The sequence below is a fragment of the Pyrgilauda ruficollis genome, unplaced genomic scaffold (assembly GCF_017590135.1).
Source record: "Pyrgilauda ruficollis isolate IOZ18807 unplaced genomic scaffold, ASM1759013v1 scaffold76, whole genome shotgun sequence".
Taxonomy (NCBI): domain Eukaryota; kingdom Metazoa; phylum Chordata; class Aves; order Passeriformes; family Passeridae; genus Pyrgilauda; species Pyrgilauda ruficollis.
In genome coordinates this window covers 2,298,138-2,324,127 of record NW_024529488.1, presented here as the reverse complement: position 1 = coordinate 2,324,127, position 25,990 = coordinate 2,298,138, and the positions used below count along the sequence as shown (strand labels likewise).

Sequence of the window (25,990 nt, the reverse complement as noted above, 5' to 3'; positions counted from 1 at the left end):
GATGTGTGTTCCTTGCCTTGACACAATGTCCTGACAGTGACAGACTTTGGATGCTGACAGGTGCTCCACCCAGTATCATGTAGTGAAGCTCCTCAGTGAGGCTGGAAATGGTGGTTTTCTTGTGACTGCCAAAGTCTATGTCCCACCTCTGTAGTGCTTTATTTTTTTTCAGAGATTTTCATGATCACAGCTTCAGGGGCTTGCCCCTGTGTAGCATGTGGGGGAAAGGGAACAGGTTGTTTGTCTTCCCAATTCTGTCACATTCACATGACAACAGAGAAATGCTGAAGGTAGTTGTCCAAGGTTACTTGCAGATGCTGTTGCAGGGTCTGAGGCTTGTCTTTATAGCAGCAGTCTCTGAGGTTATCCTGACTATGCTGCTGTGGACCCTGAGAAGCAGGGAGAGACCTTGCTGTTAAGGCTAACTGCAGAGATCCTTGAGGCTGGAAGGCAGCAGCATGGATGAGAACAGGTTCAGGTGCTTGGTGACCCCCTTTCTTGAAGCAGCAGGAGCCATTTGCTGCTGGCCACCACCTGACCTTGCTGCTTAGATAGCACTGTCCAAGGGTCAGAGAGCAGATTGGGGTGGCGTGGGCCTTACCAAGACAAGACAATTGGCAGGGAAAGGCATTGCTCCCCTTTATTGTGAGGCAGTGATGTGTGGCAGCAAGACGTGACTAGCTGCTCAGCTGGAGCTAGGCATGGGGGCAGGGCTGCATGGCTGGCCAGGCATTTGTGAAGGGCCAGGCTGCTGGTGTGGCTAGGAGGCCTCTTCCTGGGAGCAGGCTTCTAGCAGCTGAGGAACATGAGGCCTTGAAAGCAGCTGAGTTATCTATACCTGTAAACTGAAGGGAAGCATGTTGGCCCTGGCACTGTCTGGCCATATCCCATCTTGCTGTTGGAGATGTACAACCACCATGATCTGCATGAGCCAGCAGCACGTCACCCGACACTGGTCTGATTGCAGCACTCAAAACTGGTGATGGCTGGGCTCAAAGCTGATGCCAGCACCACGTTTTGGGAAACTGTTGAGCCGCAACAGAAAGCACAGGAAGACTCTACATAAAGTCTCTTAATACTGAGAGGATCCCAAATCCAATTAGCTTTTACATGCAGCAGAAGGGAATCATCCATCCTCTGTTCCAGGTTCCTTTCCAGGGTGTTCACATGGCATGACTTAAGAGGGGAACATCTGCCCTCTTCCTCACTGGAACTTGCCTGCAGTTCTGGCTTGCCTATCCTGCAGTCACATCATTTGTGTCACCTGATATGGGGCTTAAGGTGATACAAATGTGTTTGGCACAGAGGACTAGAGCGCAGCTATGGATTCCTGTTGGCAGGCAGGGGTAGCATGGCAGTCTCCACTACGCATGGGGCTGTTTCACAGGATTGTTTTGCTTTCTGCCTAGCAAAGGTGGTGGTCTCTTTTGAGTCTGCTTCCATTAAGAGGACATTTTTAGCTTGAGTATTTGTTCAGCTTGGCGTTGTCCATACTGGTAGGTACGCGTACAGAGAAGTGGGATCCTGGATTTCTCGCAGCATCTGCCTGGGCAGCCACAGCCAACTTCTAAGAAGAGACTGCTGCTGCTTTGTGTTGGCATCTGGGGTATGCCCAGAAAATAGAGGGTTTTTCTGTAGTGCAGGTGAAGTGTTGTAAGAGGCTTTTCAGATACCCAGCAAGTGCCAGGTGTGAGTGTAAGTTTTGATTTTGTGTGGGTGGCTTTGCTATTGTACTTTCTGAGTTTTGTAAATGTGCTTGATCTGCTGCTGCCTAGCACTTCTGGGCATGACTCCTGCTTTGTAAATTGCTGAGCTGGGCAGTGTCTGTTGTAAGAGCTAGTGCTGTGAGACATCACTCAGAAGAGAAGTATGGTTTTTGGTACAAGTGATACCCCGTAGCTGATGGAGAAGCAATGGTTTCATCTAACAAGAACAGCATAAAAGCAGGGGAGACAAATTAATGTTAAATCTTTTAACATGCTTCTTAGAAGAGATGTGAATGTGGGAGGTCTCTTTCTGATTCATGGATATGCTCTGATTAAAAGTCAATGTGATGACGCATAGGGCTTCTTGGTCTTGACTTCCTGTTGCAACTAGCCACAGCATCATACTTGAACTACTGTCCTACCTTCTCAGAGTCCAGGTGAAGCTGTGAAAATCACCCTTGGTGTTTCTGCAGCTGGTGAGGTTTATGGCTTGCTCCACTGTTGTCTCTGAATTCCAGAACTGCGCCCTGGTCAGAGATCTTCTGCAAAGCCTGCCCAGTGCATGTGCAGGGTCTGCTCTGGTCAGGAGATGCCTGGTTTAGAGCAACCTGCTGTGCTATGGTAGAGATGTTGTCTTGTCTTTGAATTCCCTTTTCCAACTCTTCTTCCCTTTTGCTTGCAGTGTATGTAATTATTCCACAGCTGATATTTTCCAGGTCTTTGTGAGCTACACAGTGCTGTGCCCTCTTCAGTGTCAGGAGTTCATTTTGTCTGTCTGTATTCTGGGGGACCCCAGAAGAAGACATACAGCACAACATTTGTGTGCTTTCATTGGGAAAGATCTTCAGAGGAGAATCTCTTAAACAGTGTAACCAACAGCATCCTCAAAAAGACCTTGAATGCCTATATGTTCCTGGATTCTTTCCCTTTGCTAATGTCTTTTTACTGTGTTTTGTTTCTCACAATAGTGAGAAAAATGAGTAAAAACTAGAAACCACCTGTTGATCTGTCCTGTTACTGCTGATCAGGTTGTCTTCCTGACAAGGACATTGTGACTTACTCATCTTGTGCAGGAGGCCTTCTAGGAGTGTGTGGAATGTGTGGGATGCATTTTATTTCATGTACAAGTCTTAAAAGCAAATGGAATTTTATTTAAAGACAGAAGAGTGATTCTAAGCAATTTTCTTTCCAATTCTAGATCTGAGAAGAGACTGACTGTCCCACCCCGGTTTCAAAAGGAGTTGCAAGTTCACCTGTCCAGAAGCTCTTCCACAGACTCAAGTGGTATGCCCATTGAGAAATGATTTGTTGACTACTCAGAGAGGGTGTCATCTTAAAAAAAAATCCATCTTAGTAGTTGTTTTGAATGAAGATGGGTTTGGATGAGGAATCAAGTTCTGTGAGTGAAACTTTTCACTCTTATTTCATTGTGCTGAGGAAATGTATCTTTGCTTGTCTGCCTCTCAGTGTTGGAGGAAAAACATTGGGCAGAAAGTGTCAAAGCTAATCACAAAGCCAGTGTGAGGAGTTTGGGAACAGGAGGAGTAAGCTTAACTTCACCAATGGGGTAGGAATCTGGTATAAGGATGAAATCCTGGCTTTTAGGAGTAAGCAGCATTACTAATGTGTCTGTCCAGCAAATACTCTTCTGCCTGCATGGCTCAACAGTTGTGCAGCTGATGGGCTTGCAAAATGATGGCTGCTTTATTTGAGACTTGTCAGCCTGATTTGTGAAGCTTCAGGTCTGGTAGCAAATATACCCCACGGAAGGGAGAAGAGGAATAGACATGAGGCAGCCGGTAAGCTGGTGATGTGAACCTCCCCCTAGAATAATGAGTGCCTAATTCCTACACAATGTATGAAACTGCCCAGAGCAGCTGAGCAGTTGTCACTTTCTTTGCTCCACTGGAGGGTTACTTGGATGCAGTAGCACAGAAAAGCTGCCTGCTGGGTGGAGACCTTTCCTCAGGACATATCTTAGAATGAAAGGCAAATAATTGGTCTGATTTGTACACCCATCTATACAGAAGAACATTCTTGGTTGTCATGCAATATCTTTGTGGTGTTTATACTCATAAAGAAATTATCCTGTGCCCCTCTTGGGATGCTACGTTAGTGCAGTGTCTCAGCTGCAGTGGGGCTCACAGTTCTCTATTCTCTTCCAGAATCCCTTCAGAAGTAACACATAGCAACATCTTACAAAAATAACTATGGTGATTGAAATCTCATCTTTAGGTAGTTACTTAATGTCTGAGATTTCCATAGTTCTTTGCCACAGGAAGTGACTGAACCAGCCATGCTTGGCAGGAGAGGCACATCTTAGAGTTGGTGCTATGCCGGCAGCTCCCATGTTTAGTGTTTAAGTATGGAGGTAATGATCTGTCTTTCTGTTTGTAGGGCTGTGTTTACTTCAAGGCTGTATTTTTTTTTTAACAGATAGCTTGAATACATCGACTGCAGAGACACATGCTGTTTCCCCTGGCTCTTCTGCTGCCGATGTCCATGAACTTCAAAGTCGCATTAAGGAGCTGCTGAGCAAATACAGCAGTGGTGTCAGACTGTCAAAGATGCCTCAGATATATCGGGAAATGTACTGGGAGGACCTTAGCACAGAAGTGCTCTATCAGCTTGAGAACTGGCCTCATGTATGCACAGTAAGTATTAAGCCATTTTTATGGAAGATGTCAGTACCCTATCGATTTCTGAGTGTTCATTTGCCAAATGTTATTTTATGAGTACCTGCATTTCCCTTCATGCTCTGTAGCAGTGACAGAAAACCCCCACATCCCCACCACTCCACTTCCAAATTGTAACAATGCCCTTTGAAACCCCAGAACAACACTGTTGGCTGGACTAGTGTTTTGAACAAGGAAGGTTCAAAACACTAGTCCATGGTGTCCTGGAGCAAGTGCTTGAGGTTGCTGACTTGCCACCTTTAACTGACCCCAGCACTGACAACTCAAATAGCTGATAACAGGTGATGTCCCTGCCATGTTTGTTGTTCTTGGTTTGGGTTTTTTCAACCCATTGCTTTTTATGCTTTTCCTTGTTGGTGGGTTTACCTCCTCTTAAAGCTACAAGCTACCAACATCCTTTGTAAACAGTCTGAGGTCTAACTGTATTTATCTTTGTCAAGACTTTTCCAGAGGTCTTTCTCACATCTTAAGCCAAGGAATTTTGCTGTTTAGGTTAGGTTTATGATACAATAATAGGTGAAATTGAAGAGTGGTAAAGCTGAGGGGAGAGATTACAGCTAATCCCCTTTCTGCCCTCCTGATGCCTGTTAGCCCTTGATTACCAAGGGTGTCATTGCATCTCTTACTAGGTAGGAGCTGATGTGTGGTTGTGTGCACTTAGAGGTCTGACACGAGTTGCCATCACCACAGGGTGGAGGGGCTTCAACTGCTGTACTTGTGTCTCTTCTTCTGCATTCACGGGTCATTTATGGCGTCATGCAACTTTGCATCAAGGCTTTGTTTAGCTTTACTTTAACAGGCCAGTGATATCAATGAAGACGTTAGATTTCTTTGGTATCTGTCAAGCTGCGGCACAGAAGAGTATTGAAATAATAAGAATATTTGTCTTCTTGAAGTACATTTTTTGTATGTCCTGCTAAGTCTTTTCTCATGTAAAAGCATTAAATGCCAAAAAAAAAAAAAAAAAGAAAATAACTGAGTTGAATAACTGCTCTTCAGGGATGACACCATTTGCATACGTGTATGGTATTCTCACAGATATATAAAATGTGTTTGTAACACCTTACTACAAACACTAGGCATGTATGCAGTCAGCAGCAATGTGTTTTGATGGTTGATGATTGGTTCCTGTGTTATCTACAGAGCAAGCTGTTATGTCTTGAATTGCTTAATTCATGCAGCAAATTTTAGTCTTTTTTTGTAGCTAATGTTCCAGTCAGTCCTGTTTATCCAGGATCTTTGTTCTGTGTTCATTATCCATTTGCTTGGGTCTATCTCTTTCTTTCTAGCGTGCAAATAAAGTCATTTAAGCATAAATAAGCGCTGATTAAATCCATGGAAACATTGTAATACAATGGGCACAGTACAACAGCAGTCAGAACTATCAAGTTATCTTGGCACAATCAGTCGTATTGTAAAGAACTGTTAATGACTTTCTAAAGCCTGTCTCAGTTTACTGACTTACAAAATTGTAATTATGGCTCAGGCATGGAGAAGTTTGAATTGGGATTTCTTATATGAAAGCTACTATACATGTCTTAAATATAATCAGTTCCTGGTTTAAACATATTGTCTGCAGGTGTACGGCTTTGTAGAACCTTTGAAATGCAGAAGAAAGACTCTACTCTCCAGTGAAAGTAAAGATATCTGATATCTGAATTATTTCTGTCATGTTGGTTTCTTACACCGGGAGTGTCTGCCAGGCTCAAAAACATGCCTGGTGTTTCTTTTATTGTCTTCTTAAAGAAGAATATATCTTTTTGTACTCATTCTGATCAGTGTAGCATAGGTGCAAACCAGCAGACAACAAGACTAATACACTTTCAGTGGCTCCAAGCTTTTAATTTGAGGACTTGCTTTGGAGAGGATCACTTCTGAATAACTTTGCATCTCTAAAACTTCTGTTGGGAAGGAAGGAATTTTATCTAGGAAATGGTAATTTCCATGTTTTTACAACCGTGGGTAATGGATATTTTTCCTGTTTAGTGAGTTCAAGTCTCCAAATGTCAGTGTAATTTGCAGGTTGATGATCTTGTTTTCAGTCTTCACCGTTCAGGAAGGAGGTGTTGAGGCTGACTTTGTCTCCATTTGTCTGTTACCTCCCCTCTTTAGGTCGGCTTAGTTGAGCATCCTACTTGTAGCCACATACTTTGCACAGCTAAATGCAACTGCTTCAACAGCTCTGGGCAAATCCACAGTGTTGCAGAATTGTTTGCTTTCACCTCCAGCACTTGCACTTTGAAAAACATAATGACTGGCAGTGACCCTTCCACCTTCACCTTTTTTTATCAGATTTTTTTACCTCTCTGTTTGACTAATTACTTTGCCATGTGTCTTTGAGCAGCTAGTGATCTCTATTTTAGACTTCCAACTCCTGTCTCATTTCTTATCCTTCTACATATTTTTGTCACAAGTCTTTCTCACAACTTAGATGTTTTCTTACAATTCTAAGTCAAAGTTATATAGTTTTACTGTGTTTGAGCTCAGCCTTGAATCCTTGGATGCAGGCAGCTGAACCCCTGAGGGAGAGAGAGCATTGCAGCAGAGGTGTGAGAGGCACGTAGGCATGTATATTAAAAAATTGTTTGGGTTTTTTTTTTTTTTTTGGTAAGTCACAACCTAAAAAGTAATAATACATTTGTATTTAATACTGGCAACATGACAAAATGGTTCCCTTTGCAGTCTAAATATAAACCTCCATACTGAGTTGTATGTATGTTTAAGGGACTATTTCCTTTTACATACTCAGCTCTCCTCAGTTGCTTGAACTCTGTGAGTGATTCAGGCATGATGTGATGGTGATGTAGATATGGCCGTGCAAGAGAAGCCTAAACTCTTAGATCTTTTCTCAAAACTTTTGCTTGAATTTCCTTGGTTTTTTTCCCAAAAGCTTTTAGAGAATTAGGCAGTCCTAGGACGTTAGGGAATGCCGTTGCATAGGTGTTTAGTTTGTTTAAAGACTGGAAATGGAGAAGGACTGGAATGATTTACTTTCAGAAAGGAAGTCATGGTGGGATTCCTCAGGGGTAACACTTGGACACATGCTGGTCAGAATTGTAACAAGTGAGTTGAAAAAGCATGCAAATACAAGTTCTGCTGGCTAATATAATAAAATTCAGGGCTGTTCAGAGTTATAAAGACCAGGGCTTTCTGAAGAGGTATGTAACCTCCTCATACCGTGTTTCTGGCCCATAAAATTTTATTGTAATCTTAATTACAGACATGGACAGAAAGGACTCTCCCTATATTTTAAAAAAAATTGGTTTTTTTCTGTGTGGACTTTGAAGCTTGGGAAAAAGGGATCTTGGCATTTATAGTTGCTTTGTGCTAATGTTGACTCAGTATGGAAAAATGCAAGTGATAAGTATTTGCAAAATAAATAGAAAAGGAGTATATCAGTTGGAAGGAATCTATCAGTGATCATCTAGTTGCCTGACCACTTCAGGAATGACCGAAAGTTAAATCTTGTTATTAAGGGCATTATCCAGATATCTCTTGAACACTGTCAGGCTTAGGGCATCAACCAAGAAGCCTGTTCCAGTGTTTGACCACCCTCTTGGTAAAGAAATGCTTCCTGACATCAAGTCTGAAGCTCCCTGACAAAGTCCTCTGCCTAGGAGGCCATGTTTCCTAGTTGACTCACTGAGTACTTGTGACCAGAAGTTATTTCCTAGAAACTTCACACATTTCCCAGATTTGCTTGTCACAGCAGTACAGTGTTCACAGTAGATACCTAGGAAGTTGCAATCTCCAGTAAAAACCCAAAAAAAAGGTACAAACCCAGAGATTTCTCCTGAGTGCCTGGAGCAGACACTACAACACTCCCTTGAAACCAGGGTCTCTCACCCATGTCATCGCTGACAGTAAGGGCTGTGCAGTCAAACTTCCCCTTTTCATACAGTGCCACTCCTCCACATTGCCTCTCCTGCCCATCCCTCCTGAAGAGCTTGCAGCCCTCCATCTCAGCGTGCCGGGTGTGGCACTTGTTCCACCAAGTCTTGCTGACACCAAAGAAATCATAGCTCTGGGAACTAACCAGTGCTTGATGTTTATCCTGTTTGTTTCTCATACTGTGTGTGTTGGTATTCAACAAGTATTTCAGATGTGCTCCAAGATCAAGTCCAACTCTTGACCAAACACCACATTGTCAACCATGGCACTAGTTGTCAGTCCAGTCATTTATTGAATACCTCCAGGGATGGTGACTTGACCACCTCCCTTGGCAGTCTGTGCACAGCCTGACCCCCTTTTCAGTGAAGAAATTCCAGTCTCCAGCCTGAAGGCCCCCCAGTGCAGCTTGAGGCTGTGTCTTCTTGTCCTGTCACTGGTTGTCTGGGAGAAGAAATGGACCCCCACCTGGCTACAGTCTGCTCAAAGGGAGCTGCAGAAAGTGATAAAGTTACCCGTGAGCCTCACTTCTTCAGGCTGAACAACCCCAGCTCTTTCAGCCACTCCTCATAGGACCTACCCTCTCCAGCTCCAACCCTTCACCTGCTCCCTTTGCCCTTCTCTGGACTTGCTCCAGCATCTAAATGTGTTTCTTGTCATGAAGGGCCCAGCACTGGTCACACAACTTGAGGTGTGGCCTCACCAGTGTTGAGTATAGAGGGACAATCACTGTCCTGGTCCCCCTGGCCACGCTATTGCTGATACAGGCCAGGATGCCACTGGCCTTATTGGCCACCAGGTGCTGTTGGCCAGCATCCCTCTTTTCTGCTGGGCAGCTTTCCAGGCACTCTGCCCTGTCTGTAGCACTGCACAGGGTTGTTGTGAGCCAAGGGCAGGACCTGACACTTGGCCTTATTGAACCTCACACCTTGGGCCTTGGCCCATTGATCCAGCCTGTCCAGATCCCTCTGCAGAGCCTTCCTGCCCTCCAGCAGGTCAACACTCCCACACAGTTTGCTGTCATCCGTGAATTATGCTGAGAGTACAGTTGATCTCATACAGATCATCAGTAAAGATTTTAAACAGGATTGGGCCAAATACTGATTCCTGAGGGACACCACTGGTGATCAGCCCCCAGCTGGATGTGACACCATTCACCTCCACTCTGTGACTGTGCAGCCAGTTTCTAACCCAGCAAAGAGTGCTCCTGTCCAAGCCGTGGGCTGCCAGCTTTTCCAGGAGTGTGCTGTGGGAGATGGTGTCAAAGGCTGTGCTCAAGTCTAGGTAGACAACATCCACAGCCCTTCCCTCACCCTCTGGGGAGGTCATCTGGTTATAAAAGGACATCAGGTTGGTCAGGTGAGACCTGCCTTTCCCCAAACGCATGCTCTCTGGGGAGCAGTGGTCCGATCCCTTGGTTGTCTGGCATGTGCTGTATGGTCACACTCAAGATGATCTGTTCCATAGCCTTTGCCAGCACCAAGGTCAGACTGACAGGCCTGTAGTTCTCCACATCTTCCTTCTAACCCTTCTTGTGGGTGGGCATCACATTAGCCAACTTCCAGTCACCAGCCTCCTTGGTTATCCAGTACTGATGATAAATGATGAGAGCAGCTTGGCAAGTGTTTCTTCAGGTCCCTTAGTACTCTGAGGTGAATCCCATCCTATTCCATGAAGTTGTGAGTGTCTGAGTGGCACAGCAGGTCACTTAGCAGCCAAAAATCATTTCATCCATCAGGACAGATGGATCCTGTCAGACCTTATCACACCTTGTGCCTCAGAAGTTCTTCCATGTTTATAAAACTCAAAGTTTTGGTGAAAACACCAATCCTAGAGCTGGTATTTTCATAGAATGAATAACAAGCAGACACCTTTTAATTGACAGAATGAAGGGATATATGCATATTGAATTGATTCTGGAGTTGTCTTGTGGTAATGACTGCCTGAGTCTTTCTGTTTGTTTTCTGAAGGAGCTGATAGAAAAATAATGCTACCATTCTGAATTTTGAAATTCCACTTGTGCTGGAAGAGATACGTTTGCTTTTCAGCAGTTCTAGAACCAAGATGTTCCTTTCTATAAAATACTCTACTGGCTCAGGCTACATACCAGATTAACTATTAGTTGTCAGAGGATAGTTTTTTGTCTGTAATCTATCATTCCTCTGTCAGATTTCTTACTGCTTTTTAATAAACATAAAGCTAAATAATACATAATTATTAATAAAGAATATATCTCAGTATATTCTTTAGTGACCTTAAGTCACTAGAGCGACCTTTAGTGACTGTATTGGCTGATGCTGTCTGTGTGAAAAGATTCCTCAGAGTGAAGACCATTTTCCTGGCTGTTTACTGTGAGGAGGAGGATTTACAGGATAAAGCAGGGCTTAGTTTTCTTCACTTAATCTCTTGGATATCTGGTAAGGTGTTGGACAGGTCCCACAGTCTGTTAGTGTTAAAAATATGTCACTGGAAAAAAAATTGGCGGAATTAAGGGGGAAATTAGCATATTTTTATTCACTGTTTTGGGGTATGTGATTCGTTTGTTTGATTTTTTGTTTGGTCTTTTTTTTTTTGTAATAGTTACTACAAGTTGAAGTTTATCACTACAGGAAGGTAGATAATTTTTTAGATAAAAATGAGACCTGTGTGAGACAACAGTGAGATGTTGCTTAATTGACTGGTAGGATGTTTTGTTTATTTAATCTTTTTTTAGCTGTATTTAGTTCCCAGATTTATGTTTTACATTTATACATGTTGGGACTTTTTGCAGAAAATAAAACTAAAGGCTTGGGAGAAGCCAGGATTAGATGGTAAACAGATTGACAAAAACAGGACTGAGACTCTTGTTTTCTGAATCTGGTTCTGGGCAGTACACCATGTCTTAACAAAATAGGTACTACATACTAATGCATCAGGCAGCTGAGCTTGTACTGTAACATTCAGAGTGAACTAAACACGTATGCTCAGAAAAGAGAAGGATTGCTGCAGCAGAGTTGTATTCCTTGAGAAATTTTGGTTTTGTCAGGTCCTTACTCTCAGAGAAGGAATTTCTATACCACAGTTAAGCTGTGTGAAGCAAAAGTCATCTTTCTAAACAGAGAAACAAAATGGAAAGAATAAAAAATCCAACTCTAATGTACTTTGCACAAGGAGGAGACAATGGAGCAGGCTATCACATCTGGTAATACATATGAATGAAAGTTGACAGTTTCACACAAACCCTAAAAGCTGTTTCGAGTAGATGAGCTCTTGAATTACAATAACTTTCTTTTGCCACACTCATTGAAGAAATCAGTTTTTAGGCAGAGAGCCAGTAGCCATTTAGAACAGAGTTCAGAGAACACGTGTTCTACCTAAAATGTAATTAGTTGTGCTGCACATATTTCAGCACAGAGCAGACTACAGTTGGTGTCAGCCTCACTGAGAAGATGGTGTCATAGCATGTGTGGAAATGAGCCGGTTGAGGACAGAAGGTCCAGAATGACTTTGCTGTCCAAACACAGTGCTAGAGCAGGCTGTAAATCGATACTCCTGATACTCAGTCCTGGTGATGAGTGGTTAGACAACAAGATGAGCCACCAAATGAAGTCAGACTCCATTTTGACGGCATCTTTCCTTATTCCTGCAACCTGTGCATCTCCTGTGTGTTAAATCTTGTCCTTTTCTGACCTTTTAGGAGAACTTCAATGCATTATGAGGAAAAGGGTATTACAGCCAAAAAGAACTGCTGACAAAGTTGTCTGCTGATCTTCAGTGCTGGCATAAAGATGTGAGGAATATGGGCAGCCCTCAACAGTATAGAGTTGTTAGATTGACTCAGCTGTTTTATTGCATCACAGTTTCCTTTGTAATTGTGTTTTTTCAGAAGCCAGAGTCTTGTAAGCACAAGAAACTGGAGCACAAGTGTCTTCCCTGTGATGTGCAGGGTAATGGAGTGGGAGGGCAAAGAGGATGGGCAGAAGGGGGCAATCTAAAGACACTGTTGAACTTTGTAGAGCTTACTATCCCTGCTCTGAGCATGAGCTGGACCTGAACAGAGGATATCTTGACAATAGGGATTCTTTAGTTTAACAGCAAAAGAAAATATAAAAATATACCCCCTAATGTGATTTGCATTCTAACATTTCAGGTAAGTACAGAAGAAGTGACTACTAGAGACAGAATCACTTAGGTGGGAAGGGACCTCTTTTGATTACCTAGTGCAACCTCCATGCTCATGCAGGGTCACCTGCAGTCTGTCTGGGTCTGTATCCAGTCATGTCTTTAACAATGGGCATGCTGCAGCTTTTCTGGCCAACATATTCCAGTCCTGTTTCAACTTCCCAGTTGACATGAGGCTTGGCTAAAAACAAGTGTTTTGATGTGTTCTTTTGTGGTTTAGGGTAAGAAGATAGGTATCATAGCTTCCCGTGCAAAATAATTAATTGCATATCAGACTAGAAGCTGTAAACGCTGGAGTGGATTCCAAGGATTAGCTGTAACTGGATGATGTAAGAAGCTTCCACATCCTTGTGAGGAAAAGCTCCTTACTGAGTGATGCCACCTTGTGCAGTGGGGATCTTCAGCTTTCAAGAACACTGACAAAGTCTGTTTTTTTTCCCTGGATTTGGTTGCTCTGGACACATACTCAGCAGTTCAGTAGCTTGAGCTCTATTGCTTTCAGAAGCAGCTACTTGGAAGAACAGGGAAAAGTTGAATTTTGATGTTGAAGCAGCATCTTACCATTGCCTGGGGAGACCTGTACTGTGGAGGGATGGGCAAAACAAATGAGACCTGAAGTTGTGGTGGCTGCCAGTGACAGAGAAGAAGTGCTGTCAGCCAGTGTGTAGTTGCAAGGTAGTGCTGTTCAAGGCCAGAAATACCTTCCTCACTGCTTTGAGCTCCAGCTTGCTAGGACTTTAACTTCATGTATTGTTGAGGAAAGTCAGGTAGATGAGAGCTGCCTTCGCACTGAAGTGTTTGTCTAAGGTGCCTGTCACTAAAATGTTTCTGTGTATAGTCTGTGGTCTGTATGCTGTGGTAGTTGCCTTCCATGTTGCATATTTAAATCAGATCTGAAATGTGCACCACATTTCCGAAGAATTCTTCTCAGTGAATCAAGAGTGATAGTTCTGATTTCTATTTTAGATCTGTCTTTGAGAACCTGTTGGATACCAAAAACCGTGGAGCCAAGACTTCTTGTTGCCACATAAGATGATACTCTGTCACTGACATTAAATGCTAACTTCCTTTGCAGGTTTTCTTTTCTCGCCTTGCAGAAGAATAGCAGAAAATAACTGCATGTGCTAGTTTGAATGTAACATTGAAACTGAAGGACATTTACTCTGACTAGAAACTCTCATTTCAAGGATGTGTTTCCTCCAGTTCCTTCTTGGAAACATCATGTTGATGCTCCAGGAGGTTACCAATATATGATTATCACTGTACACACAATTAAGCAAGGCTGGCATTGGAAAGTGGATACTTTCTTTAGTTTATATGTGTTGGTCAGTGGTTTTTTTAAACATTGTCAAGTGTGCATGTACGAAGCTTTTGTCCTGCCAACACATACAGGAGCATGTCTGCCTTTGTCCTTGTGTATGTCAAAACAAGGGGACTTGCTCATTTGCATTTCACTCAGTTGCAGTGTTAGTATTTATATTGGGGGTATTTTTTGATTTGAACTTTTATTATTTGTGTCTCCAAATTTCAATTTTTAAGAGCTGCCTCTGTTATTCAAGCCCAGGAAAAAAAATACTATTCTCCTGTGTAGAACAGCTTCACTCTCTGTTGCCCTGATAATTCATTCTGCCAGCTATTGCCTCTGCTTTGTGCTCTGTAATGAAGAGGTGGTAAGAGGCAAGGTCATAGAATCACAGAATATTCTGAGTTATAAGGGACAAGGATCATTAAATACAAGTCTTAGCCCTGTGCAAGACATCTCCAAGAATCACACCACAGAGTGCCTAAGAATGTTGTCCAGGTGCTTTTTCAGCTCTCTCAGGGTTGGTGCTCTGATCACTTCCTTGGGGAGCCTGTTCCAGTGCTCAAACCCCTCTGTGGCTGAGAAAGATTTTTCTTAATATCCCACCTAAGCCTCTGACCATTCAGACCATTCTCTCTGGTCGTGTCACTGGTCACCAGAGAGAAGAGATCAGTGCCTGTGCTCCTTTTCCCCTTCCCTCAAGGAAGTTGTAACTGCAACTCAGTTTCTTCTGAGTTTCTTTTCTACCTTTGTTGTCCTCCACTGGATGGTCTCTAACAGCTCAATGTCTTTTTTCCATTATGTCACCCTGAACTGCCCCCAGCACCTGAGGTGAGGCTGCCCCAGTGCAGAGCAGAGCAGGACAATCCCCTCCCTTGCCTGGCTGTGATGCTGTGCCTGATGCCCCCAGGACACGGGTGGCCCTTCTGGGTGCCAGGGCGCTGCTGACTCCTGTTCAACTGATCACTGACCAGGACCCCCAGCTCCCATTCCATGGAGCTGCTCTCCAGTCTTGTTCCCCAGTCTATACTCACATCCAGGGCTGCCCCATCCCAAGTGCACAATCCAGCACTTTCCCTTGTTAAACTTCATACTGTTAGTGTTTGCCCAGCCCTCTAGTTGATTGAGGTCAGTCTGCAAGGCCTCCCTGCCTGTGAGGGAGTCAACAGCTCCTCCCAATTTTTTATCTTCTGTGAACTTGCTTAGTACTCTTTCTCAGGGTTACTGAGCATTCACGTCATTTATGAAGCTGTTGAAGAGCACAGGGCTGAGGATGGAGCCCTGTGGAACCCCACCAGTGACAGTCACCAGTCTGATGTCACCCCATTCACTGAAACCCTTTGCACCTGACCCATGAGCCAGAACCTATCCCATGATGTGATTATCCAGGTGTGTGCTGGGTGTTTTGTCCAGAAGGACTCTGTGAGAGCCAGTATAGAAAGCTTTACTGAAGCCCAAAAAGATTATATCCGCTGCATCAGCTAGGTGGGTTATCTTGTCATAAAATGAAATTAAGTTTGACAAGCAGGACTTTATCCTCATGAATTTGTGCTGGCTGTGACGAATGACTGCGTCGTCTTTCAGGTGTTTCTCAGTATCTCCTCGTATAATAATGTGCTTGCAGACTAGGCTGTCAGCCATACTAATGGGAAGTACCTTGAAGGCAAATCTGTGAGCCCAACAGGCGCCTTGGTTGAGACATTTGTGCTTAAGAAAGGGTGTCTGTTTTGAAGTGCTGCTCACAAGTGGAGCCATTTGCTTGTTATTAAAAATTTCTGTGGCCTTGAAGGTGATGTGATTCCTGGAGATATCCTGTGCAGGGCCAGGATTTGAACTCGGTGATTCTTGTGAGTTTCTTCTAACTCAGGATATTCTATGATTCTGTGATTCTAGTGATGTCAACCTGTGCTTATTTATACTGAAGTAATCTGAAACAATTTACTGAAAATAGCATTTTGCTGTCTCTAAATGGTTTGCACAGTTAGCATATACAGCCTCTTTAAAACTGAACGTCAGTGTCTAGAAAACTCCAGAGCTATTATTGGAGTTAAGAGGCTTAAAGATCTCTGAGCATTTTCTCTTGTCAGTCTGCTGCTGATCTTTAGTGTGTAAGGGTTTATAGTCCTGTCAGCAAAAATTTATTCAGCTCTGTTGTAGCTCTATTTAAAGAGCACTAGCCAAGAGAAGGGATACATAAAGATAGACCTCTGCATCCAGCTTCTTCCAGGATGAACTGCCATATATTCCAACACAGTGTTATCAAGCAAATTGTTGTCCTGATAATGTTAAGTATTTTCTGGAGCTAAATGTTACCTTGGCTGGTCTTGTAAATTAATTCCTCAGCCTTGTCTATGGACACATGGGACATCCTTATCAATTCTTCTCTATCTAGGATGTGATTATCTGCCAAAATGGCATGCTCAGATTTTTTTGTCTGTGTGACTTGATATACTTAGGTCTCCTGACCATGTATCAAAGCCTTTGCAAAGCTTTGATAAGTTTTTGGTTTGCTTCTATTTTTAACTGAACTCCTTTCTTTTCCTGTGGTGCAAAGGGCACTCTAAGATTCCTCATATCAGAGGGTACAAATATAGGTGTTCTCTGTCAGGAATCATTGAAGGCATCTCAGTCCTTCTAGGTTTTACTGCCAGACATGTTTTCTGTCTCTTATATCAAGCTGACTAGCAGAGATGCCCAAGAACTTTGCTTTCTTATGTCTTATTCTTGCAGAAAATATTTCTATTTTGGTTTTTCACTGATAGAGAATAATTTAGGCATGCCACCAGGAATGTCTGAGATTTCTCTAACATGGTTAATATTTTTTTTTTAATATCGATGAAAATTATTTCCTTTTTGTCATGCTAGTGTTCATGGAAGTTGACCAAAACCTCTTCCCAATAACTTCTTCACAGATTGTTTTGGCACCAGCCTAGGCAATGTAATGCAGAGCAAGTGCATGGAAATGCACTTATATAGTTCATTTCCTGACTCTTAATTCAGATCTTATGGCAGTTTTGCTGTGATGTGGTATACATGGGACAAAATACATGGTTCTAGACAGAGCAAAGGCCATTTGATTCTTTTTTGATGTACTGTTACTCACTATTTTTTTCTTGGCTAATGTTATCTTGATAATGAGTTGCCGCTTCTCTTTCCCCAGCTAGCTGATGTTGAGAGTGGGGGGCGGCAGTTTTCCCCCTGGAGCTCCTTGAATCCCAGTTGTCAGTCATTTCAGCGCAGAATAAAACACAGGCAGCGCACAGGGGTCCCAGGGAAACTTTATTTTATGGTGTTTCTTCCCCACTTTCTTCCTGGGCCGCAATTAGGGGGCCAACAAAGACTTATATCTCAGGGGAAAGGCAGGGGCAGACCCAACTTCCAACAAATCAGGAGAGTTGGGAGTAAAAACCTAGGCGGGGAATAACAGTAGCGAACCAATAAACTTCCAAGTAAAAAAACAGTTTTAGGAAATGGGTAAAGTTTGGAGAAATAGAAACTAGAAACTAGCCGACGACATTTCTGGGAAAAGGGTGGAGACAAAAGAAAAACCAGCACCAAGGAAAACTACTAAATCACAAATCAAACCATAGACCTACTGATAAAACAAAAAGCACGATACAACGAGTGATATGTGTTATTCTTTTTCTTTAAGATAATACCTGAAGTCTTGTTCATTATGCTTTGATTGTATGTTGCTAGGACAGAGCTGCAAATAATTAGTTGGGCAAGGTTTATAAAGTTCTGATGGGTGTGGACATTAATAGGGTGGAGGTGAATGCTACCCCTGAGAAGTAGCAAGTAATTCAGCTGCTCCATGTTTTTTCATTGATCTGCTTTTGAAAATTACTTTGATTAGAGTAGTTTTCCTCTGACAAAGGAATTTCAAAGTGGAGCTACGTAAACCTTAGTAACTTTCTTTTTCTTCGAGACCAATGTGAAGATATTAAGACCTTTTGTTATCTCCATTTTACATGGGTTCCTGCTAAGCTATGGTTAGATCAATATAGGTTGAAACTGCAGAGCTTTAGGAAGCAGAATTTTATTGTGAGTTTGTGTCTACAGTTCTCAAACAGTACTTTGAATGTTGTGACTGCAGACTATGTGGTATGCTTATAGCAAAGGGTGGATTTGTAGGGACTGTCAAAATATCTGCTTCTGAAGGAAGCTGGGGGCATGATTTAAAAGGTCTAATCAATTTTATTACGAAATTTATTACGAACCAGAATTTTCTTCCTTGATATCAGAACTGTTGTAAAGAAAACTAATTCCCTGAGTATGACAACAGATAGCCTTCCTGACAGCACTGCCTGGCAAGTGTCCTCTTGTTTCTGAAGTATAGAATCAAATCTCCTTTCCCTCAGAAAACTGAAAGAAAAACTTTTGTTTATGATCTGCTTGCCTGTGGGGAAGACTGGGGAGGTTAACATGCAAAAGATGTAAATTTGTGAAGGGTGTCACCATCTTCTGGTCCTGCTAGGAGGAAAGAGAGACTGTTCTTCTTTGGAAGCAAGTCCCAGTTGTATTGCATAGATTAGATATTTGCCTATTACTGATGTACTCATATGTGTTTGGAACCCTTCAAAACAGAGGAAGCATTACAGGAAATGCTAACCTGTAGTAACTGCCTCAAGCTTAGCTCCCTGTGGTTGTTCTCTTCACAGTCTGTATAAAATGCATATCATAAAATTGTAATTGGCAAAATGATTTAGTGTTAGAGATGCAACTGATTATTGACTCTCTTTTGTTTTCCAAGGTAGAGAAAATACACAGAGGTGATCCAATTGACGGATTTCTTTATCCTGCTAAGAAAATATCACCAGCAGCAAAAAGCGATGCTGAGCAAGAAAAGGCATCTCAGAATGTTACTTCACCAAAAGCAGACCCTTTGTTAAAGCCAAATGTGGAGACCACACCTGCATCACTCAGTAGCGACTTCAAGGCAAAAGTTGTTGGCATCTTGCTGAAGTATTCCAATGGTCTTTGGGCTCATGCACTTCCCAAAGTGTACCAAGACACTTACCAAGTAAAATTTCCAGAAGACATTCTAAATAATCTGGAGTTGCTATCAGATGTATGTGTTGTGGACTATGTATCTGAAGTCCCCAGAAAGGCGATCCTCTATGCTAAACCCCAGAGATGCATTGATGAAAATCTGAATGTCACTGAGAAAGTCAAGAGGCATGATGATGTGAAGGCCACAGCTGAACAGCAGTATGAAGAATTCAAGGACCAGTACCTGGAAAACATAACTGTTCCTTCTCTAATTATTCCGTCAGAAGGATCTGTGTCCATCATGGTGTTAGAGTTGAAAAACACTAATGAGGTCCTTATTAGGCAAGTTTGTATTTTGGAATCTACCTTTTTTGCTTTATTTATGAATCTACACTTTCATACTGTGCAGGCTGCCAGAAAAAATTAGATGAACGGGAGGTATCAGGACTTTATTATTTACTTATTTTGCCAATGAAAATTAAAAATCCTTTTGTTTGTGTGTTTAAATAGAAATTTTCTGAAACTTCTTCTGTCCTGAACCAGTCACTTTTATCATTAGCTTTAGCTTGTCTGAGAATCAAGGCAGATTTGACTTGCCATTGGACGACTTTGTAAAATAATCCCACTACAACACAAAACAGTATTCAGATATTACTATTGTGCTTATTAAAATACTTTTTGCTTCTATAACTTACACTAACTAGGCATGACTTGAGTGCACTCAGATTCCGCTTATGGAAAGATGAGCATTCATCCAGCAAAAAACTGCTAGTGTTTCTTGATTTGGTTCCTAATCAGCCTGGTCTAAGGGGACAGTGTAAGAGGTGGATTGTTATATTACATCTGTTACTTCCAACCTGCTATGCACATGTGACTCAACTCTGCAAAACATTCCTGTGGACCTTTTAGTTCTGGCATCATTTTTAACTTACTGTCCATGTGGAGTAATGGTTTTTAGCTTTCTAGTCTGTTAAGGATGTTTCCACTAAGTATTTTGGATGAATACTTTGAGTACCATGGATTAAAATACCATATGATGTTGAGCTGAGGGTGGTTATGTTAAAATTTCTCTACAAAGCAGCCATTCCCAAATTTTGAACCATGTTTCTTGGACAGTATTGAAGTTTCTCACTTTGTCAGCTCTTATAGGTACATGATGATAATTAGTGGTTTCGTGGTCCTAGTTACAAAAATTTCTACTCAGGGTTATCCGTGTACTTCATGGGCAGGGTCATCCTGGTATGATGAAACTAGCCCTGAAGGGATTAGGGTTTTTTGCCATGACAGGAAAATGTTCATGTAGACATATAGGGAGGAAACAGTGCATAGGCTGTTCTTTTCTTATGTGTCCTACCAGCCTCCTTCTGCTGACCTACACAAGAACTATGTAGCTGCTGTTGGTTGATGTTGATTGTTGCAGGACCAATAAAATCAAGATTCCTAACTCAGTCTCAGGGATGGAGCAATATCTCTTTACTTTCTTGGGATGTGGCTAAGTTTTTTTGTCTGAAACCTTTCACTTGAGGTAAAAATGAAGGCAATGCTGAAAGGTGCTGGTTTTGATGCTGTTTCTGTTTTGAGACATGGATCAATTCTCAAAGAATTGTAATGTAGTCAGAAAAAAAGTGAGATGATAGAAACACTCTTAGATATTTGCTAGACTTTCACAACACAGTGTTTGAAGGCAGAGATGATACACTAGGTACTGCAGTTGAATTCTCACAAGAAATGGAGAATAAAATAAGGAGTGAAGCAGGAAATTCTGAAAGATTCTTCTGCTTTCTGTTGAGTTACTCTGTTAGGTATCTTTATGAAACAAATGTTCAAGAAACTTTTGAGTCAAGCATACATGACTGCCACCTCACTTTATCTCCATTATGAAGTAGATGAATGCTTGCACAGAAAAAAAAGGCTGTTTCTAGGAAAATCAGAGTTCCCTGGAATGTGGTCAGATTTAGCATAATCTTTATAACAGAGTTATGATACCATGTTGTATTACAGTATCTGCACTGTCTCTGGGCATATAATCTAAACTATATGGCAGAATTGAGTAGTATCTTGATCTCTATGAACAAGCTGAAACAGTAGCTAGTAATATAGATTTGTGGGGGGGATAAATTTTCCTTTTGTCTGCTCTTATCTAACTTGTTTCTGAAGCATTCAGAACTTCCCTTGTGGATTTTCTGGAAGGTTTATATACTTGATTTAAGAAGACCTGTGTAACACACAAACAGCATTAATATGAGCCATTAGGTCAGCAGCCAAATACCAAGATACAACAGTTGTACAAGAGAAAACAGCACTTGGTTTAACAGCTAATTTTTAAAGATACTTTTGATGCTTTGGTTTAGATCAGCCATAGTGAAAACCAGATTGAGATGGTGTTTGTTAGTGACAAAGTAACTTTTTTGTCCTAAAAAGAGAAGAGTTTGGACATGAATGTTTTAGCAAATGTATATAATTTATTCATATGTGCATGTAAGTGTTCTTATGTTTTTCTTCAGTTTTTTTGAAGTTGCATCCCAACTCTTGTTGTGTGGTTTTTTTTTTGTTTGTGGTTTGTTTTGTTGTTTTTTTTTTTTTTTTGTAAAATATTGTAGGTATGTGGGCAAAGAGTATTCTACTGCCCAGGAACAAATGGAAGATGAAATGAAAGCATGCTACAGTCAGAACAGTACAGTGTCACCAGCTCAGTCTCTGCGTGTTGGGCAGCTTGTTGCAGTACATGCTGAAGAAGATGCCTGGCTGCGTGCACGGATTATTTCTCTAGAGGACAACAGAATAAAGGTAAGCAATTACCTCTTCTGGCATTTGGATAAAGAATTGAGACAAGCTTATTTTTTAGATACACAGTCAATTCTTTAATATGCTGCACTAGTATTCTTTTTTTTCTTGCCCTAAAGTGCTTCTGTTTTCAGGTATATGAGAAATTAAGACCTTGTAGAAGTTATATGACTGACAAAATTAAATGGTCTTTCTGGTTTTTCTCTGTGAATAGTTTGAGTTTGGGAGTTTTGGTTTTGGTTTTAAAAGGAGCTGGGCCCTGTACCACTTCGGTACTGAAAATGTGCCTTTGGTAGGAGGAATGGTTTGAGGGGAACACAGGGAGAGAAAGGGAAAGACAACATTCATTTGCTCCTAGATCTTGTCTGAAGTATTGTACTGAAGTATCTCTAACATGCAAAAAAAAAAAAAAAAAAAGAAAGAAAGGAAAAAAAAAAGAGTATACTTTCCCTTCCAGGCAAATCTGGTGTTTTGGGAGTTGTATGTATTTAGTTAAACCCCACTGACATTATTTAACTCCTCTGTTAAAATTTTCCTGTGCTGAACAGACTCTTCTTGCCATGTGCAGTGAAGTTAGAACATATATTAGAAGGATAAAAAAGGTTTAAAACTGCTCAGTTATTTCTTGTCTAGTTAGTATTAATGATACATCCTTAATGTTTTTGTTTCTTTCCCTAGCCCTGCTTAACATACTTTTAAAGTTGAACCATTTTATAAATACTGAAATAACACATGTATTAGAATGGAGTTTTTTCTGAAAGTTAGTATGATACCCTTCAGCTGTGAATTGGAGTTGGGAGTCAAAACTTGGTCTTGTGGAAGAGAGGTCTTGCTGGGTTTAGAGAAGTGGCAAGAAAATTAGTAGCATGCTTGCTTCTAATTTCTCCCTAGTCAGAGCTATCAGCCCAAAGAAGGCTGCTGCTTTATGGCAGCTTTTGCTATTATCCTCTGGCACAGTGTTCAGACCTCCTTTTTAATATTTGCTGTGCAGATATTTTGCAAGATAGAGTTTCGGAAAAAAGTTGTTGGAAGTCCCATCAAAGCCTTCTTTCTGTAGCTTTAACTCCAGCTATTTGCTGCCAGTAGTAGTTTCCTTTCTAATTTCCTGCATTGACTGTGGTATTTATGTCAAAGTAAAGACAAGCTTAAGTCAAAATTATTCTCTTAATGTTGTAAATACAATAGGCAAAACTTAAAATGGCACCTAAGTGGTGTTTGACTTTTCAACACTTTCAGAACTTTGTAAATAAAAATTGTGACTTTATTACCTTTCTTCACATAGTTTGAGATAATATATGCTGAATCCTTGTAGCACAGTTCATGTTTAAAGCTGAGATTCTGTAGAACAGTTGGAGAGGATGGTTTTATAGAGATTTCGAGAAGGAGGCTTTCCCTGAAAACATGAAATTAATGATACTAAATTGTCAAAAAATAGTTTGTCTGTGGGTGTATAGAGAATGTGGCAACCGAATACATTCTCCCTAGACTCAAGAAAACATACTTACAATTATACTCATGATCTTGTGCTTTTAATTCCCTTTTCTATTCTCAGGTATACTATGTTGATCATGGCTTCACTGAGTTTGTTGAAAGCAGCAGTGTGCGCAGACTACAGAAACAGTTCAGATCACTTCCTTTTCAAGCTGCAAAATGTAAACTGGCAGGTAAGAGAAAGCCATTGCTGACCGCACACATGCTTACTGTTGGCACAGCTTATGTATTGAAGCCTCTGTGAGTTCTGATCCTTTTTTGTAGCAGCTCTGTGTGTGTTTGATAGATTTTGTTCAGCTCAGCTAGTCTAAGCAGACATGGGTATGCGTGGAAAGAAGGAAAAGGAAGGAAGAAAGGATGTCAAGAAGAGTTTTACAGACAGTCCTTGATATTAGAAGATTATTTTGTTCTGTACCTCTGTAATAGAGCTTAATTGTTTCTGCACTTAACATGGATGTCTTTGTCTTTTTAATATATGTGAACCTAAAGAAATAAAAGGAAACATTTAAAGTAAAGGAAGCATGTTGCATCAAGCAATGTACACTAGCACAATATTTTTTTCCGTAAATGAGGTACATCTGTTGTGGCCAAGTTAGGCAATATTTCTAAACATGAGCCTATTTAATTATTCTGAAGTGATCCAGTGCTATTAGAAAGGTACATTTATTTACCTTTCTAAAACTAGTAGCCCTTTTTAACTTTTTAAAAATACTGAATTTTAAATATTGCTGTGAATTTGAATATTGAATTTTGAATATTGCTGAAATTGCTGTGAATGAGCTTGTCTCATTTTCAGTTGGTTGATTTTTTAGTACTTGGATGCTTTTCATTTTTTTCTACACATTTGCCTCAACTCTTTCTGAAGAGGGTCTTTTCTCTTCTGCCCTGTCCCCAAGATGGCTTTCTTTGATAAAAAGGTAGAAATTAAGCACATTGCAAGTAGTATGGGTGCAGTAAACTTCTGTACACAAAAAGGTACGGTGTGTCTTACAGGACTGGAAGCCTTCTGTGATGATCCTGTCCTAGTAAAGGCTGTGGAATCACAGACATGCTTCAAGATATTTGCTGTGGAAATACTGGAAAAGAGTGATACTCCTCTTCTTGTTCTCTATGACACTTCTGGAGAAGATGATATCAACATCAATGCTATTTGTCTGAAGGCATTGTATGACAAGTCCCTTGAACTGCACTTACAGGTACCATTGTCCTGTTTCCTCCTTAATTATTAAAAATCATGGACTGTTGAGGTCTTAGATGGACAAAAAACAGTAGTGAGAGATTTGATACATTTTGTGGGGTTTTTTTTTTGCCTTTCTTGTCGCACTCTTACTGTTGCAGGTAGATGCACTATATACCAATGTCAGAGTAACCAGTGTTTCCTCTGATGGGAGCCTGTATTGTCAAGTGCCATCCAAAGGCTTGTCTAGACTTTCCGAAGTATTGCAGAAACTAGAAGACTATTTTCTCCACAAGGTAAGTTCCACTGTGAGGGAAGTGGTGAAGTCATGCAGCATTCCTCCAGAGAGTACCAATAATTTTCCTTGCAGGTAAGTTCAAGTTTCTGTGGTAGCCATTCAAAAAGGCTAAAAGTTCTCTTTCTAGTTTGGGGTTTTTTGGGGTGCACCTTTCAGTGTGAAAAGTGTCTTTTGATGCTTTTCAACATCAAAGTGATGTATAGGAGACATTTTGAAAAGTCTTAAGTTGCTTTAAAATAGGCATGTGGTGGAGAAGTCTGGTGTTCCACCAGCCATTTACAGATACATGCAACAATCCTTACTAGATTCAAGGGAATTTAGGCCAAAGAGAAGAAATCTTAAGAGAATCTAATTTGTAAGAATTAAGATAATCAATTTTGTAGTTCAGCTGAGCGTGACGAAATCGAATCATGCAATGCAGATCCTTGGAGGTCCTGTTAGAACTGCTGCTTGTGAAACTTCACTGTCAATGTGTTTTAGGTGTAGAAGTTGAGCTTTAGACCTGTTGTTGGGACCATCTGGTAATATTTTGTACTGAACGCATTTCATTTATCAGGATTCGGTTTCAAGCAAGCTAAACATTGAAAGAAAGTGTATAAATATTTTGTTAAAGTTGCTAAAGTTTAGCAACACAGAGACACTAAGGAAGGCAGCCATATAGGTGTTTCAAGAGTTGGTATTCTTGGGAGAGAGAGTGCTTGTTATTTTCTTGCTGCTATTGAAGAAAGAGATTGTTCTTCAGATTCTTTTAATATCAAGTTTTGCAGCTTATCTGGAGGGTTTTAACTCATTTTGCCCAAGAATTTAGACCTAGTGAGGTGTTGATTGTTCGTCAAGTGGAGTTTCCCTACTTCTTGTAGTGTAGCCGTTGTCTTGTTATGTTATTTAGGATTATCATGGTGCCTGTCACCCCATGAGACTTTCATTTGAGTTAGCAGTAAATTTGGTTTGTTATATGTCTCAAGAAATTGTATGTTCTAGAATATAACCTAGGAGCTTCTTCACTTGTCTATCATAGCTCTTAACTGCTCTCGCTTTGCAAGTCAAGTAATTGTTGGTGATTTCCTAGTCTATTTCCAAATGTGGCTTTTTACCCCTGTCACTTCATGTTGTCCCCATTTCCCTGTAAAATACAGAGTTTGGGATGAAAAGGATACCAACTGGGGAAGCTCAAAGCAATGTGTGTGATAAGAAGTGTTTCTAAAACCGGAAAGATACTTTTTATTTGAAACTGAGCTTTTGTTTCTCGGTACTGTTTATGCCATGTGTTGCTTTTGAAATGGTTAGTTGAATGCCAGATAGTAATAGCTCTGTGCTTTTTGACTCCTGTTTTTATATTTGCAGCAAACATCTGAGTTCAATGTATTGCTACCTTTCTGTGGCAAAATCTGCTTGTTTCCTTCCAAAGGAAAATTGGCACGTGTAGAGGTAAGAAGTATTCAAAAAGCAGCTAGAATTTGCCCGCATAGAAATGTCTCTTCTTTCTGTTCAGCT

The 25,990-nt window shown here is 41.1% G+C and overlaps 1 protein-coding gene across 3 annotated transcripts in view; it reads left to right on the top strand.

Annotated features, from left to right (window-relative positions):
• The window catches only part of TDRD7 (tudor domain containing 7), a 45,617-nt gene that overhangs the window by 13,780 nt on the left and 5,847 nt on the right, over positions 1–25,990 (top strand). For all 3 annotated transcript variants that reach the window (XM_041486416.1, XM_041486415.1, XM_041486417.1), the window contains exons 5-12: positions 2,905–2,990; positions 4,143–4,360; positions 18,508–19,088; positions 21,347–21,533; positions 23,083–23,194; positions 24,015–24,217; positions 24,360–24,494; positions 25,841–25,924. In XM_041486416.1, coding sequence (XP_041342350.1) covers positions 2,905–2,990; positions 4,143–4,360; positions 18,508–19,088; positions 21,347–21,533; positions 23,083–23,194; positions 24,015–24,217; positions 24,360–24,494; positions 25,841–25,924 — 1,606 coding nt within the window. The remainder of the gene's footprint in view (positions 1–2,904; positions 2,991–4,142; positions 4,361–18,507; positions 19,089–21,346; positions 21,534–23,082; positions 23,195–24,014; positions 24,218–24,359; positions 24,495–25,840; positions 25,925–25,990) is intronic.